A 17020-nucleotide genomic window follows, 5' to 3' on the forward strand; every position below is an offset into this window, starting at 1 on the left:
AGATAGCCTGTATTTTGCTGTGGGGTTTATGTGAGCTGATGTAAATGAAAATACAGCTGCTATCTAGAGACTCATTTATGTTCAACATCTTCAAACTGTTTCTGTTTTTTCTTAGATGCATGGCTCATTGCTCTGATTGTTGTTACTGCAAGTAAGTATCCCCCGTTTGAACCACTTAAATTGAAATGTTACTGTAAAGAATTGAAATTTAAAAAAATTAATTTTTATGTATTTGAAAGGCAGAAAGAGAAAGTTCACATCTGCTTGTTCATTTCCTTAAATGCTTCCATCAGCCAAAGCTGTGCCAGGCTGAAGCTGGGAACAAGAAACTTAATTTGGTTCTCCCACTGGGGTGGCAGGAACCCAAATGCTTGAGCCATTACCACTCCTTTTCAGGGTCTGCGTTAGCTCCCAGAGTCAGGAGCCAGAGCCGTGAATCGAAGCCAGACACTCTAACATGGGACACAGATGTCTTAACCACCGGGCTAAATGCCCACTCAATGTGTTTATTCCTAATGTTTTTCAGTTTCTATAGTTTGTTTAGCTTAAGTAAACCAACCTAGAGGAATGAGACCTTTTCCATGATTTACCACCTTGAGTTGGTAGTTTCACATTGTTTCATACTCTATATACCCTCCTAGTAAGAACTCCTAATATGTGTTTCCTCAAGATGATTCATAATGCCAGTTTGCTCCCCAAATATGCTTTTAATAATCTTCTGGATTAAGCAAGGCTTCTCTTCTGACTTCCTGCAGACTAAGCAATTGCAGGAAACAGGGTTTAGGTAATGACGAGTCTGGATGGAAGAGAAATGTATAGGTGCTTCAATAACATAACATTTTCTGATCACTGAAATAGAACCAAAATTATTTCTGGTAGATTTTGAATCAATGTAAGTCGTGTTCAGAGTCACATGTTGTTTGCTTCCTGATTCCTTGTAGTTGCTGGGATTGCAGTATGCTGCACCTGCCTGTACAAATGTATTCATGGCCGGAAGAAGAAAGGGTAATTAAAGCATGTCTCTTCCAACTCACTGGCCCCTCTTCTCCTTGACACACTTGGGTGCCGCTTAAGTTTGTCCTCTAAATTGCATGCTCTCTTTAAAAATGTGCCAGCACTCACGTGCCCTACAAAACTGCGTTTCCTTTCTAAAAATATTTTCAACTACTTCTAACATCATTGCAGTGTGTGGAATCTGGGCAGTATTGCTTCAGCAGCTATTAGACTAGAAGATAGACTTCTGTGAGGCTTGACGTTTTAGTTTGTTAGTGAATCGTGGACCACCACAAGGCCACCCTGACTCTACTTTACGTATAACACATTTCCTGGATGGACTGGTAGCCAAAATGGAAGCATTTCTCCAAGGAGGTCTTGATAGTTGTATTCCCTGAAATTTGTATGATGCAAGCCTCCATTTGTCTGTATAACCTAATTAGTTGTAAGAAACTATATAGGTGTGTCATTTAGATAATCCAATTTGATTTCATTTGGAGCTACTCATAGATGTCAAACTGGGAAGTTAATGACAACACTATTTGACTTTCCTCTATATTCTCCTAATTTATTAGGCTGCAGAATGACTGATGGGGTTTTAACTATAAAAATGAAAAGGGGGGAGAATAGAAAAAATGCAAAAATACAAATCTTCTAAGGAAAAGAGTTCTGAAACATCAAACTTAAATTTAAATGAAAGTGTTTACAATTTAATAAAAGATTAGCGATAAATCCTGGAGTTAAATGCTTTGGGATTTCTGAAGGATAATATGCATTTTTACTGTTTTGCTTTTCCCCATAGCTTTAGAAATAACTTTAAAATCAAACCTAGTAATTTTAAGATTTTTTGGTGCTTTTTGAGCTATATAAGAAAAGTATATTCTTCATTCACAAAAAGCTCAAACATTTTTCATACTGGTTATTTTCTAAGTACCCACAATTCCTTCATTTGCATCTTTTGTTTAGAGATGATTGACTGATTCAAAAGTTAGTGAGAGAGAGAGAGAGAATATCTTCCATTCACTGATTCACTTCCCAGATGGCCACAGCTCTTGACCAAGAGTCAAGAGCTTCTTCTGGGTCTCCCTCGTGGGTGGCAGGAGCCCAAGCACTTGGACCATCTTCCACTGCTTTTCCTAAACCATTAGCAGGGAGCTGGATCGGAAGTGGAGCAGCTGGGACTGGGACCAGCGCCTATATGGAATGCCAGTGTTGCAGGCAACGCTTTACTCTCTTAGGCCACAATGCCTGCACCCATTTTTCATCTTAAATCTTGTGTTTATGGAACACATGATATACATATTTGATATCTCTGTCATTTGTGTATGTGTATATATTTATTTATTTAAAGACTTATTTATCTGAAGTATAGAATTACAGAGAAGGAAAGACAGAGAGAGAGAATCTTCCACTAGTTTACTCCCCAGCTGGCTGCAAATGTCTGGCCAAGCCAGGCTGAAGCCAGGAGCCAAGAGCTTCATCCAGGTCTCCCACATGGGGAGCAGGGGCCCAAGCACTTGTGTCTCTTCTGCTGATGTGTCATGCATGTTAACAAGGAGCTGGACTGGAAGTGAGGAAGTCGGGACACAAACCAGCGCCCATATGGGATGCGGGTGTTGCAGGCAGTGGCTTAACCTGCTATGCCACAATGCTGACCCCATTTTAAATTATATATGTGCAACAATGTGAGTAGGAAATAAAATCAGTGGAGTTTTTTGGGTTTTTTTTTGTTTTTTGTTTTGTTTTGTTTTGTTTTGTTTTTTACAACTCCAACAGGCTGGTGTAGAAATGACTCCAAAGAGAAGCAAAATAGCTGTTTCTCATTTGCCTTATTTTAAAAAAAATCACTGCATCAAAATTCTTAAAGGTTCTCTAGCAAGTGTCAATCAAACCCTCCTTAGCTTCCAGTTAGGAAATTTTTTTAAAGCTGAACAATCAGCTGATCATTGTGTTCCCGAATTAAAGTCTCAGTGGCAATAGTGATCTGAGATCCCAAGATAGTTTGCTTTGTGATTTTTTTTCTCCTAAACCCAATATTTTACAGCATGGGTATCCAACAGAACATTGCTGTATTAAAAGTTTAAAATATTTTTGGGACAATATTATATATTTATGCACCACAATGAATCCTGTCTACAAGAGCACAACTTGAGGCCGGCGCTGCGGCTCACTAGGCTAATCCTCCGCCTTGTGGCGCCGGCACACCGGGTTCTAGTCCCGGTTGGGGTGCCGGATTCTGTCCCGGTTGCCCCTTTTCCAGGCCAGCTCTCTGCTGTGGCCAGGGAGTACAGTGGAGGATGGCCCAGGTGCTTGGTCCCTGCACCCCATGGGAGACCAGGAGAAGCACCTGGCTCCTGGCTCCTGCCATCAGATCAGCACGGTGCGCCAGCCGCAGCGCGCCGGCCGCGGCGGCCATTGGCGGGTGAACCAATGGCAAAAGGAAGACCTTTCTCTCTGTCTCTCTCTCTCACTGTCCACTCTGCCTGTCAAAAAAAAAAAAAAAAAAAAAAAGAACAACAACAAAAAAAAGCACAACTTGAGAAAAAAAAAGTTCCAAAAGTTGGGAGAGAGGACATTCCTAACTCCTTTTAACTAAAATATAAACTACGTAAAATCTTTTAGAATATAAGTTGCCCTTTGATGGACAGCAACATACTCCATTAGAAAGGCATAATAGCTGAATCAAAAGTTGGGTTCTTTTGGTGAGTTGTTTGGCTTCAGGACATGGAAGTCCTAACGCTTTGAGTCTTTGAGTCCCATATTGATAGCTGTGGTTCCTCCTCTCACGTTGGGTGGCGCATACCTTTCTTCTTAGAACTCAGAGAAGTGCCTCTCTAACTGTAACCTGCATGCAGATCACCCGGGGATGTTAAGATGCTCGACTCACTGGATCTGGGGAGCCTGAGATCCTGCACCTGAGTAACTAGGGTGTAGATTGTTATTAATGTGTCCACTCATATTATTGAAATTTGAGTAGCTTATTGGCAAAATATTCTGATGTTTAATATCACTGAAGGTTTTTAAAATCCATGTTGTGTGTATGTTTTTAAAAATATGGGGTAGGCCGATGCCGTGGCTCAATAGGCTAATCCTCCGCCTTGCGGCGCCGGCACACGTCCTGGTCAGGGCACCGGATTCTGTCCCAGTTGCCCCTCTTCCAGGCCAGGTCTCTGCTGTGGCCTGGGAGTGCAGTGGAGGGTGGCCCAAGTGCTTGGGCCCTGCACCCACATGGGAGACCAGGAGAAGCACCTGGCTCCTGGCTTTGGATCAGCGCAGTGCGCCGGCCGCAGCGTGCCGGCCGCGGTGGCCATTGGAGGGTGAACCAACGGCAAAGGAAGACCTTTCTCTCTGTCTCTCTCTCTCATTGTCCACTCTGCCTGTCAAAAAAAAAAAATGGGGTAATACCTGGCTTTATTTTGAGATTTCTATTATTTTCTTTGCACCATTTAATAGTCTTTCCCCCCAAAAAAACTGACTGCAGTTTCCAAGAAGATTGGACTAGATGGATGTAGCTTCTCCTTTCTCCCATACTCTCACTCAACAATCAGCACATGAGACTTTCATGTGGGAAGATTGTCCTCACACACCCAGCAAGCCTGGGACATCAGCCAGGTGTCCTCTAGTTCAATTCAGTAGTGACCCTGTCTACCTGGAGATAGCACCACACCCCACAGCTGGAGGGTTCTGTCTTCAGGACTACCTCACCCACCCTCCCCCCCACACACACTTCTAATGCTGAGTGCAAGCTCCAAGGTGCTTTACCTATGCATCTGAGCCACTAGTTATAACTCAGGGTTCCCATAACCCTTTCCTTAGGGTCTACTGGGAAGAACATTCACTGGTTTATTATAAAATATATTACAGAGGACACAGATGAAGCAATGCATAGGGCAAGGTATGGGGGAAGGCAGGGGTGGAGCTCCGATGCAAGGCCCTCTCCAGGTGACCACCTTCCAGAAACTTCCACTTGTTGAGTGACCTGAAGCTCTTACAACCCAGTCCTTTTATAATTTTTGTGGAGGCTTCATTACAAAGCCATGGTTGATTGAATCATTGGCCACCAGTGATCAGCTCGACCTTCAGGCCCTCTCTCCTTGAAGGTTACTTGGACGGAGAGGGGTAGATACTGAAAGTTCCAACCTTCTAATTCTGCCTCTGTCATCTTGGTGACCAGCTCCCATCCCGGAGCTTTCTAGAAGATACTAGTCTGCAGACAACTCATTAGCTTACAAAAAGACATACCAGTTTGAAGATTTTAGGAGTTGGCCTTCCAGCAACCAGGGATGAAGATTGAATGTATACTCCACAATATGGCATTGCCTTGGATACTTCTTCTACAAGACAATAAAACATATGGGGTTACTTTTCTACCTCTAGGGATAACTGTATAACTGGAGTACCAAACATGCATATGTAACCCCAAACTGTTGCTAAAGTTTGATCCAAAATGGATTTGGTGTAAACTGGTATTTTTGATGATTTAGAAACACAATTACTTTTCTAAAGCCTTCATCTCAAAGTACAAAAATTATAGAAGCTGTAAGTCTTCATATCATCCAACATCATTTAAATTACTTGATGAAAAGTGGCCAAAAGGTTATTCTGCTCTAGTTTTGTTTCTTAGCTCTCAGCTTAGACTAGAATAGAATCCCAACTAGACTAAAGCAGGTGCCATCTACATGCTCCTTCCTTTTCCATTCTTTAATTCTTTTTTTTTATATTTTATTATTTATTTATTTGAGAGGTAGAGTTACAGACAGTGAGAGGGAGAGACAGAGAAAGGTCTTCCATCTGGTGGTTCAGTTCCCAAATGGCAGCAATGGCTGGAGCTGAGCCAATTTGAAGCCAGGAGCCAGGAGCTTCTCTGGGTGCTTCACGTGGGTGCAGGGGCCCAAGCACTTGGGCCATCTTCCACTGTTTTCCCAGGTCATAGCAGGGAGCTGCATCAGATGAGGAGCAGCCAGGTCTCAAACCGGTGCCCATATGGGATGCCAGTGCCGCAGGTGGAGGCTTAGGACACTGCCACAGCACTGGCCCCACTAATTCTTTCACTGTTGGAAGCCACAGCCCTTGCCCTGTCTTTGCCCTGGGTCTGTGCTGTGTCGCTCCCCGTCTTCGTGGAGGAACGACACAGGACCCTGCGCTGTTCTTTCGTCTGCTCGGCCCTCCCCGGGTTTGCTGCTGGTTCTTCCCGGGTGGGCTACCGACCCTTCTACCTCCGTGGAAGGGCGGTTCCCCCTGCCACATTCCCCACTTCCGCAGGGGAGCGGCACACCGCAGGCCGGCTCTCTCAGGGGCTGCACAGGTGTTCCCCTTAGATGTTCCTGGTGCATGTTGTCTCTCTCCTCCTTTATAGTCCTCTTCACCAATCCCAACTCGGCTACCCACACGCCGAGTACGCTGCTCTCCTACAATCAGGAGCAGGTCCTACAGTTTATTGGTTGAACTGGAGGCAGCTGTGTAGAAGCTGTTTCCCCCTTCTCAGCGTCATATTGTGGGAGAGCAGATGCATAGAATAAGTCTTAATTCCAGTAACTCAGTCCAGTCCGAGTTGCTCCCCACAGTGCTGCAAGTCTTAGCTATGTAGTTCTGAACCACAGATGGTGTTTGTTTACAGAAATATTTTCATTCCCTACTCTGACTCACTTTTTCCATAAATGCATATTCTTTACTTCGGTTAAATCATCCCTGGATAGGTGAGAATTGACTAAGTTAATGAGAATTTTTTATAATTAATTTTTTATTGCCTGTGACTAGTTTTCTCTCCTCCATAAAGATAGTTACTATTTGGTATAACTTAAACCTACTTTGAATATTATGTTAACAGTGGTTGATCCAATTATTTTGTCATGTGTAAGCCAGCTGTGGAATGTTTCCATTTAAGCACACTAGTCGGGGGGTGTGATGACAAAGGATGAAAAACTTGAGATCAAATTAACATGAACATTTTTTTCTAGTTGACTTTCAAGTTCATGAGCATTCAACAAACCATCCAGGAAGTTTTTAAAAAATAAATTTTATTTACTTGAAAAGAGAGAGGGAGAGAGAGAGAGAGAGAGAGAGAGAGAGCAAGCAAGCTCCCATCTGCTGGTTTACTCCTCACACAGCATTAGCCAAGGCTGAAGCTGGGAGCTGGGAACACAAAGGAGGTCAACTACTTGAGCCATCACTGTTCTAACGTCCAGGGTTTTCGCTGGTAGGAAGCTGGAGTCAGAAGCCAGGACTGGGAAAAAATAATTCAGGCAGTTGTCGCTCCCCCTCTTCGTGGAGGAACGACACTAAGCCCTGCCTAGGCTTCATATCTGAGTCACGGCACCATTATGTCGCTCCCCCTCTTCGTGGAGGAACGACACAGGACCCTGCGCTGTTCTTTCGTCTGCTCGGCCCTTCCCGGGTTTGATGCTGGTTCTTCCCGGGTTGGCTACTGTCCCTTCCACCTCCGTGGAAGGGCGGTTCCCCCTGCCACATTCCCCACTTCCGCAGGGGAGCGGCACACCGCAGGCCGGCTCTCTCGGGGGCTGCACAGGTGTTCCCTTAGATGTTCCCCTTAGATGTTCCTGGTGCATGCCGTCTCTCTCCTCCTTTATAGTCCTCCTCTGCCAATCCCAACTCGGCTGCCCACACGCCGAGTACGCTGCTCTCCTCCAATCAGGAGCAAGTCCTACAGTTTATTGGTTGAACTGGAGGCAGCTGTGTAGAAGCTGTTTTCTTCTCTCCCAGCGCCATATTGTGGGAGAGCAGGTGCATAGAACAAGTCTCAATTCCAGCAACAGTCTAGTCCGAGCTGCTCCCCACAGGCAGTATGATGGCAGACACAGGCATCTTAACTGCTACACTAAATGCCTGCTCCCCTTTCAAAAAATTTTTGAACAACAAAAAATACCTAACAAAAGATTGTATAATTGGTTTAGAAAGTATATTTATGAAATTAAATGCAACCCAGAAATTTGGGAGGTTATGTAATAATGTTCTACAAGGATCTTCCCTCAAGTTGAAAGCAAACGTGCCCCCAGAAAGAAACTTCACTCAGGGTAAAACTGAAGATGCATGTGAAAATGTATGACTTGTCATAAACAGGTTTCTAGGACAACGTTACATACACTGAACATGTACTCGATGTATTCCCTCGGAGACAGTTGGGACCATTTGTCTTTGCACAGTCTGTTATTCTTGGAAAGAACTCTTACATTATTTGCTTTGTGCAAGATGGTTTCAAAGGTAAACACACTGAACAGAGACGTAGAACCTGCCCATCAGCTGGAAGACACACTCCTGTATGACTTCAAAGAGAAAGTAGCTCCTTGTGCAGAATTCAGGTTGTCTCCAAGTTAGAATCAGAAAATCTGAATGCACGAGCCAGCTTCTCGGCTCTACCCTCCCTCCCGCCATGGCTGCTTCCGTCCCACGTAGGACGCGCCTACTGCTTCTTTGGGGTTTGATGTCACTGTGTTTTTATTTTATTTTATTTTATTTTATTTTATTTTATTTTATTTTATTTTTGTTTTTTGACAGGCAGAGTGGACAGTGAGAGAGACAGAGAGAAAGGTCTTCCTTTGCCGTTGGTTCACCCTCCAATGGCTGCCGCGGCCAGCGCACTGCGGGGGGCGCACTGCGCTGATCCGAAGGCAGGAGCCAGGTGCCTCCCCTGGTCTCCCATGGGGTGCAGGGCCCAAGCACTTGGGCCATCCTCCACTGCACTCCCTGGTCACAGCAGAGAGCTGGCCTGGAAGAGGGGCAACCGGGACAGAATCCGGTGCCCTGACCGGGACTAGAACCCGGTGTGCTGGTGCTGCAGGCGGAGGATTAGCATAGTGAGCGGCAGCGCTGGCCGATGTCACTGTATTTTATTCAGTTCTTTTCCCTCCCTCTGTCCAGCACATGCCTAATTGATGAGAGCTAAAAAGAAGTAAAATTCACTTCCCTCTGAGAAGAAGAGACGAGAGAATGGTGTGCTTGTTTTAATCACTAAAAGGCATCTGCTGTCTTTCGTTTCTTTTCAAAGATGTCCTTTCTTCTGAAAAATATTCAGTGGATATTTAGATATCAGTAACCTGAGCTAAGATATGTTGGCAGTAAACATCAAAGAGGAAACTTAAGATTCCTGTTCCCTTTGCTAAATTATTGATGTTTTCTTACACCACTCCTTTTTTAAATTTAACATAATGTATCCTGGCAGGCTTTTGCTTTGACACAGCCCGAAACAAACTTATGTTCTCTCATCCTTTTATCAGACTCTCAAGCTGCCACCACCTTCCAGAGCAGCCCTGAATACAAAGCAGGGAGATTTTTTGAGCTCAATGGGAACTAGTCAACAGATCCAGTTCATTCTAAGTGCAGGCAGGAAAAGTGCCCTGTTACAGAAGCCTTCTGTAAATTTATTCAATTTCAATTTGTTAAATAACTCTGTAAAAGAATTTATTGTCCTGTGCCAGAATATTTTTTAGCATATTAAAGAAAAAAAATCCCCAGACTTCAAAAAAAAAAAATGTGGATTAAATTGCCTTAAACCTTTTGACTCCATCTTCTTTCTTTATTATTATTTTTAAAGATTTATGTATTTGAAAGTCAGGGAGGGAGAGAGAGACAGATCTTCCATCTACTGGTTCACCTCCCAAATGGCCACAGAGGCCAGGGCTAGGCCAGACCAAAGCCAGGAGCCAGGAGCTTCATCTGGGGTCTCCCACGTGGTCTTCCAAGCTCTTGGGCCATCTTCTGTTGCTTTTCCTGGGCCATTAGCAGGAAAGTGGAGCAGCCAGGACATGCACTAATGCCCACAGAGGAGGCCGGTGTCATAGGCGGCAGGCTTACCACTAAGCCACAATGTCAGTCTCCAGCTTACTGTCTATTTGAAATGAATTGGATTTGGTCCTCAGTGCTAAAATGTGTGTCTGACGAGCTGAGAAAACAGGAAGATTGTATCCCACCTTGGCTAGAGTGAGAGGTCTTATCCTGGTTTATGATCAAGAGTTTGGGAACAAGATGGACAAGGCAAAGGGAAGAAGAGTTTCTTGGTAAAAGCAAAGTGGTATCTTTGACCGCAGGGCCAGAGGGGAAAACAAATACACTAACCTGGACTGGGGGTCTCAGGCCTCCCCAGGCTTATTTCTCTTAGGATGCCTTTGAAGCCAAAGCCAACCAAAAATGTAGCTTTCAGATTCTGAGCATGAAAGTGTCTATAAACATTTTGAAGAGAATACAATGAATGCTGAAGTTAGTATAAAAATAACAGCAGCTGGTAAATTCAGTTTCAAATTTTTATCGTCTGCAAAAGATTCGAACTATCACACAAATGTTTACCTCAACGCTTTTTGTCTTTTGCACATGTTGCATTTCTTTTAAAAATCCTATTCAAAGAAAAATATTCTATTCCAAAAAGTAAAATTACAATTACTGACTTGGAAAAATGAAACTGTAGTAGAGAATTCGGTGACAGGACACACATTAAATCACTCGCTACAGCAGTCCTTAGGTCACAAGCCCACAGAAGACCACGACGGTGGCTCCTCCACAGAGGAACCCAGGAGGCCCCAACTGGGTAGGCTTCCCTGAGGCGTCGGACCTGACACGCAGACTGTGTATAGCTGACTGCTCCAGATTTACTTTGAGCTGGTCTAGTGTGGCCAATTTACCAAGGCAAGGCCTAGAGCTGCACTGTGCACGCCACGTGTGACCACCGAGGACATCAAATGTGACTCACTCAACGTGAGATGTGCTCTTAGTGTGAAATATGCCCTGGATTCCAAAGACTTAGCTCAAAACAACATAAAATACAAAGTCAGATGACAATATTTTGACTGGGCTAAATATTAGTGTAATTTTGCCTGTTTCTTTCACTCTGTGTAACGTGGTATCTGGAAAACTTTAAATGATGTATGTGACCAGCATTACATTTCTTCAGACAACATTGAGCCTACAGTAAGGGATCTGACAGGTAACCTCTGTTACAATAAATGTTAGACAAACCTGAGTCACGCAGGAGACTCTCTGGCCAGACCACCTGACTTCCTGGCTGGTGAGGAGGTGAATGAGGCACTCTGTACTTGAACGCTGTTAGAACCACTACCGTTTCCAACATTCCATCCCAGAGCCACAGACTTAGAACTGTGGCATTAGGGCCACACGTTTTCCCAGCCTCTGCTTGTGGGCCTGGATCGCAATGAGGACATCTTTACTACTGAGTGGGTAGCAACCTTCTCGTTCTTGACTTGGAGGGCACCGGCAACAGGGAGAGAAGAACTCTGTAGAGTGAGAGTGGGCAAACATTTTAGATTACTTTAAAAGAATCACTTTGGGACTCAACAGCTTTTGGTTTTTTCAATTGTCCATTTTCTAACTGGGCTTCTGGAAGTGAATGTGTATACTTGACTGTATTCACTTTTTTTTTTTTTTTTTTTTTTGACAGGCAGAGTGGACAGTGAGAGAGAGACAGAGAGAAAGGTCTTCTTTGCCATTGGTTCACCCTCCAATGGCTGCCGCACTGCAGCTGGCGCACCGCGCTGATCTGATGGCAGGAGCCAGGTACTTATTCTGGTCTCCCAAGGGGTGCAGGGCCCAAGCACTTGGGCCATCCTCCACTGCACTCCCTGGCCACAGCAGAGAGCTGGCCTGGAAGAGGGGCAACCGGGACAGAATCCGGTGCCCCAACTGGGACTAGAACCCAGTGTGCTGGCGCCGCAAGGCAGAGGATTAGCCTAGTGAGCCGCGGCGCCGACCTGACTGTATTCACTTTTAACGCTATCTTCATAGCTTGCTTTGCAGGAGAGGTTACAGCTGGGTACACCGCCTTCCAGCATCAATACCCCCATCCTGCAGAGCGCACAATCTATGGTTTCCACAACCCGGCCTACCCATTACCTGCTGATGCTGTTGAAACCTTCAGAAACCAGACAGTCTCTGTTTTCTTACGGGTGCACATGTTGAGTCACAGTGCGGACACATGAATATGGCGTGGATAGAAACCAGCCTCTGGTGCACCTTTGAAACGTATGAATTTGGCTGTGAACAGATTGCCTGTTTTCCCATAACCAACGCTGCTCTTCCAGGGAAAGTCAACGCAGTATCCCTGGTGTGGCCCTGATGAAGGGAAACGATTCATCTTACAAAATCTACAAATTCAGAGAAATGTAGTTTAAAAATGAAACGTTTGTAAAGCGATCCTAAGATGTTTGTTCAAAGCTTTACTCTTTCAACAACTCGACAATGTATTTTAAATACTGCTGTTTGTAACAAGCCCTGACCTATGTCCACTACTTCTGCTCTCATCAGTCCAAGTCAAGAACACTGAAGGCTGGGACAAGGTTGACTTCCTTCAGATGATCACTGGAAAGTCAAAAACTAACAGGAAAACATTCTATTTGTGTGTAACTTTTGTAACAAAAAGCAACTGGAATGATTACATACGGCATTTTTTCCATCCCCACCCTCCTCTTTTTAAAATAATACCAATACACAGGTCTAAGAGTTCAGTAGGGATGGCAGAATGAGCGGCACCCGGTGTAAAAGTGCGAGGATTGACAGCACAGAATGTCAGCTGCAGGTACACGATGAACACCGTCACCCTGTGGTTTCCATGGAGAATTCACCACGTTGAGGAACCCACCCCGAATGCTGGCTGCACTGGTTTTCTCACTCGGGCACACCACCGTGTGGAAGAAGGTGGTCCGGTCTGCAAGTTCATCAGGGACCCCCAGGCTGTGTCGGGGTCTGTGTTGCCTTGTGGTGGAAACCTTGCACTGTGTGCGTCTCACCTCGTCTCCCAGGAGGCAGAGTAGGAAGGGAGCCACAGATCTCAGGAGGAGGAAACCCACTTCGTCTGTCTGCTGCCGGCTGTGTGGAGTGCTGAGCAAAGTCAGCCCAGCCCCCAGCACCTTATACTCACCCAGAACAGCCCCAGCCCTCTCACACAGTGATTTTCAAAGGAGCCAGTGGGCATAGGGGAGAGACTGCTCCTCGATTCAGATTCCAGTTGTGCACCTTTTGTCTTAGTGGGCCAAAGACACGGTGCCTGGAGAAGGCTACGGCTGGGGAACCAGGAGTGGAGCACTACAATACTGGTTTTCTGTGCAGACACATGTTCACTGCACACTCAAGTGCTCCTTGCATTCTCTAGTGAGCTGCATTAGGAAGAGAACATTTGAGCAGAAGTAAGCAGGAATTCTGAATTAAGCAGAGTTGCAAGTAATGCCCACTTGCACGTCTCTTCAAAAATGTACAACTGCTCAGAAGCAAAGAATGGCAGTACTGTTTTTTATAAGCCTGATGTGTTTTCAACCAAATATTTTTGTGCTTAAAATAGTTTATAGCAGTTTCTGCTTCAAATTTAACTTTATCAACCTCATATTTGAGACTTACATTTGTGTAAGTATATATTTTGTTATTTTAGTAAATGGGAAAACCAGTTTTCTTTGTTTAAGCCAGGGTAAGAAGCATATTTGAATTAAAAATTATCTTTTGATTGCAAAAATGTATTTTCAGTAAAATGAGAAGTCTCATGTACAGAGCTCTTTTATTATTTATTTTTTTGAAACACCAGCTCTCTAAGTCTGGTAAAAATAAAACTGTACATTTTGAGATGCTTCACTTGTGATGATGTGTTTATTTCTAGTGTGTTCTATCTTGAATAAGAGTGTCTAATTGGGGCCCATCTCTAACCATGCCACCCCCACAGGCACTGCTGCTGTCCCTCCTGTGTCAGGCTCCCAAGTACCTGCAGGCCTCTGCACTCCCAGATCACCCCAGCTGCCTCCCGTCCCCAGGACAGGGAAGTCCAAATCTCCTGGCATGAAACTGGAAAGCCTGCTCACCAACAGATCCTAACTCTCCTTCCCAAGCCTCTCCTTTCTGCTACACTGCTTCAAACAACCGAGTCTCTGTCATGCCAGACCTCTGCCCCTGTGCTGGCTGCTGGCCCCATTGTTGCTGGGAATAACGACTGCCCTGTCCAGGTAGTGCCCATTCCATGAAGCTCAGCCTGATTTCCACCCGATGCCCAAAGCCTCTGTTCTCTCACCTGGAACCGGCCACACACACATACCCAGCAGGTGTATCATAGGACGATGGCCCTCCCTCTTCACTGTAGTGCATTATGTAGGACTGAATCAAAATGCAAGTCCTAACAAAGTATCAACTTTGATTTGTATGACCAACAGGATTTTTCTTCACCCAGAAATCATTTCTGCCATCTTTGCAGAAGTGAGTTCAATCAGATGGCAGAATCTCTCAAGCCAGGCCTGTGTGTCTCAGCCACGGCGGCACAGTGGAACACCTGGGGAGCTCTGCGGACACCTGGGCCCACCCCCAGGGAGGTTTCGGGTCACCGATCTGGGATGTGGCATGGGAATGGGATTTTTAAAGGTGTCCCACGCGATTCTGATGTGCAGCTGAGATGGAGACTCTCCATCCACAACCATGATTCCCAATCCGCACAGTTTCTCCATAGAAACTCACACAGGAGAAAGGCAAACACAAATGTACTATTTTTAATTCAGCCTATTCAAGAAACTGAAATTTCAAAGACTTCAATTAAGACCTTGTTGCCTGGCTATGTGAACAAGGTTATCTGTGGTTTAAAAATACAAAAGCGAGGCTGGTGCCGCAGCTCACTAATCTTCCACCTGCGGCGCTGGTACCCCGGGTTCTAGTCCCAGTAGGGGCACCAGATTCTGTCCCGGTTGCTCCTCTTCCAGGCCAGCTCTCTGCTGTGGCCTGGGAAGGCAGTGGAGGATGGCCCAAGTGCTTGGGCCCTGCACCTGCATGGGAGACCAGGAGGAGGCACCTGGCTCCTGGCTTCGGATCTGCGCAGCACGATGGCTGTAGCGGCCATTTGGGAGGTGAACCAACGGAAAAGGAAGACCTTTCTCTCTGTCTCTCCCTCTCACTAACTCTGCCTGTCAAAAAAAACCAACCAACCAAACAAACAAACAAAAAAACAAAAAAAAACAAAAGTGACCTCCCTGCTTCCTATCAACACTGCATGGACATCTTATTGACTACAAATAAAGCATTTTAGAAAATTTTTACTTTACTCTGAGGCTACAGTATATTTTTAAAGTTGGCATAACATATAATATATACAGAGAGAGATTTTAAGTTTTTAAGGTAACTAAGGCAGTCTTCTGCAAGAATGCTTGAGACCTAAGATTGAAGAAAATTCATGTTTGCTGGGGCTAGCACTGTAGAGCAGCAGGTTAAGCTGCCGTCTGCAGTGCCGGCATCCCAGGCTGATTCAAGTCCCACCTGTTCCACTTCCGATCCAGCTCCCTGCTGATGGGTTGGAAAAACAGTTAAAGATGGCCCAAGTGCTTGGACCCCGGCATCCACATGGGAGACCCGGAAGAAGCTCCTGGCTTGACTTTGGACTGACCCAGCTCCAGCCATTGTAGCCATTTGGGGAAGTGAACCAGGAGATGGAAGATCTCTTTCAAATAATCTTTTTTTAAAAAAGTCACATTTGCTTCTTGAAGTCATCAACTCTGTGATATTCTTCAACTTAGCAATGCCCAACAGATAACATTTTAACCAGCAATGAGCTATTTATGCATTTACAAAATTCGTATACCTATACTCAAGAGCAGGTTTGCACAATCTGTTGACTTACAGAAAAAACTGAGTGACTGGACAGATGGATCTCCCCTCCCCAGTTGCACTGCTATCCTCAGAATTCCTGGGTACCTTCAGGAAAGGACCCAGCAAGCTGACGTGGGAGCCTCGCTAAGGCGCAGCACTGCTGCCCTCCTGTGGACTGGCGGGGCTCTTGCTAGTCCCTTTCCCGACCGACAAACCCATCATTCCAAGTCCACTTACTGCCGATTCCCAGAGCCATTTTTAATTTCACTTTGGATCCGTGTCTAAGAAGTTGTCTTCCAAAAGGTTTACACATTTTTAAAGGGTCCGACTCTGCTTGAAAACGGGGAGAATAATATTAGGGATCTCTGGTCAAAATATTTCCTTCCCTTATGTTTCCATACCAAGCAGAAGCTGAACATATTGCCACATGGATGGGCAACCCTGCTTCCCGACCGTGTAGCGCAAAGCCCTCTACAGATAGTAGAACTGCTGTGAGAAGCCACTTGGTAACTGGCTTCCCTTATGGATCTCCTAACAAACCATTACGGCACGTGGCAGTGGCAAACTCCGGGCTGAACTACTGAAACGGGCTCCGGCACCCTGCTTTGTGATGGTAGCTTCACCATGCATTCAGGGGATGACTAATGCTCAGATGTGGGTTTGGGAAAATTCTGTCATCCGATTACACACCTCCATCTGAAAAGGCTCCTAAGAAAAATACTCTTTAAGTTTGTATTTGAGGGTAGGACTCAATTACTGCAGAATCCCTTGAGGAGGAGCCCATAACCTCAATCTTCTCAAGTTTTAGTAGTAGGTGACTCACTTGGAGAGCAAATGCAGATTTAGTGGGTGCCAGGAGGGGCGCCTAATGGGCTCCTGGCGTTGCTGTTTGTGGCAGGCTGTGGGTATAATGACCTCCAAAGCGTCCAGGTACTAATACCTGGAGTCTGTGAACACTTCTTTCTAGAGTAACTGGGTCTGTGATGATGAGAGGAAGAACTGTGAGATGGGATTACTCAGGTGGGGCCCTGGATGGGAGCAGAGTGGCCCCTGTATAAGGCAGGCAGAGGGGGAATCTGACTGCAGTAGACGATGTGACTGCTGGAGCAGACGGCTAAGCTGCCGGCTTCGAATGTGGAGGAAGGGGTGAGCCAACGGATGCCGCTCCAGAGGCTGGAAACAACACAACTACTCACACATCCAAAGGAGCGTGGCCCTGCCAACACCTTGATTTCAGTCCAGGGAAACTGACTCCTGACTTCCAGCCTCCAGCTCTGTTGACAGCAAACAATGTGGTTCTTAGACCTAGGTTTGGGGGCCAGTGTTGTGGCACAGCTGATTAAGTCCCACTGCTTGAGACATAGGCATCCAGTACTGGAGTGCTGGTTCAAGTCCCGGCTACTTCTCTTCTGATACGGTTTCCTGCTAACGCCTGGGAGGGAGTGGACGACGGTTCAAGCGC

The 17020-nt window shown here is 45.5% G+C and overlaps 1 protein-coding gene across 2 annotated transcripts in view; it reads left to right on the forward strand.

Moving 5' to 3' along the window:
* The window catches only part of CD46 (CD46 molecule), a 29063-nt gene extending 28054 nt beyond the window's left edge, over positions 1-1009 (forward strand). The window contains exons 10-11 of one of the 2 annotated variants that reach the window (XR_016218848.1): positions 116-151; positions 942-1003. Coding sequence is in view for 1 of the 2 variants with exons in the window: in XM_089311417.1 (XP_089167543.1) it covers positions 116-151; positions 942-1009 (104 nt within the window). In the remaining variant the exon portion in view is untranslated. Of the gene's footprint in view, positions 1-115; positions 152-941 lie in introns of both variants that reach the window. The other variant, XM_089311417.1, reaches the window with a different exon arrangement.
* Positions 1010-17020: the final 16011 nt, after the last annotated feature.

The sequence above is a fragment of the Oryctolagus cuniculus genome, chromosome 13 (assembly GCF_051225735.1).
Source record: "Oryctolagus cuniculus isolate XC-2025 breed Fujian yellow rabbit chromosome 13, ASM5122573v1, whole genome shotgun sequence".
Lineage (NCBI taxonomy): Eukaryota > Metazoa > Chordata > Mammalia > Lagomorpha > Leporidae > Oryctolagus > Oryctolagus cuniculus.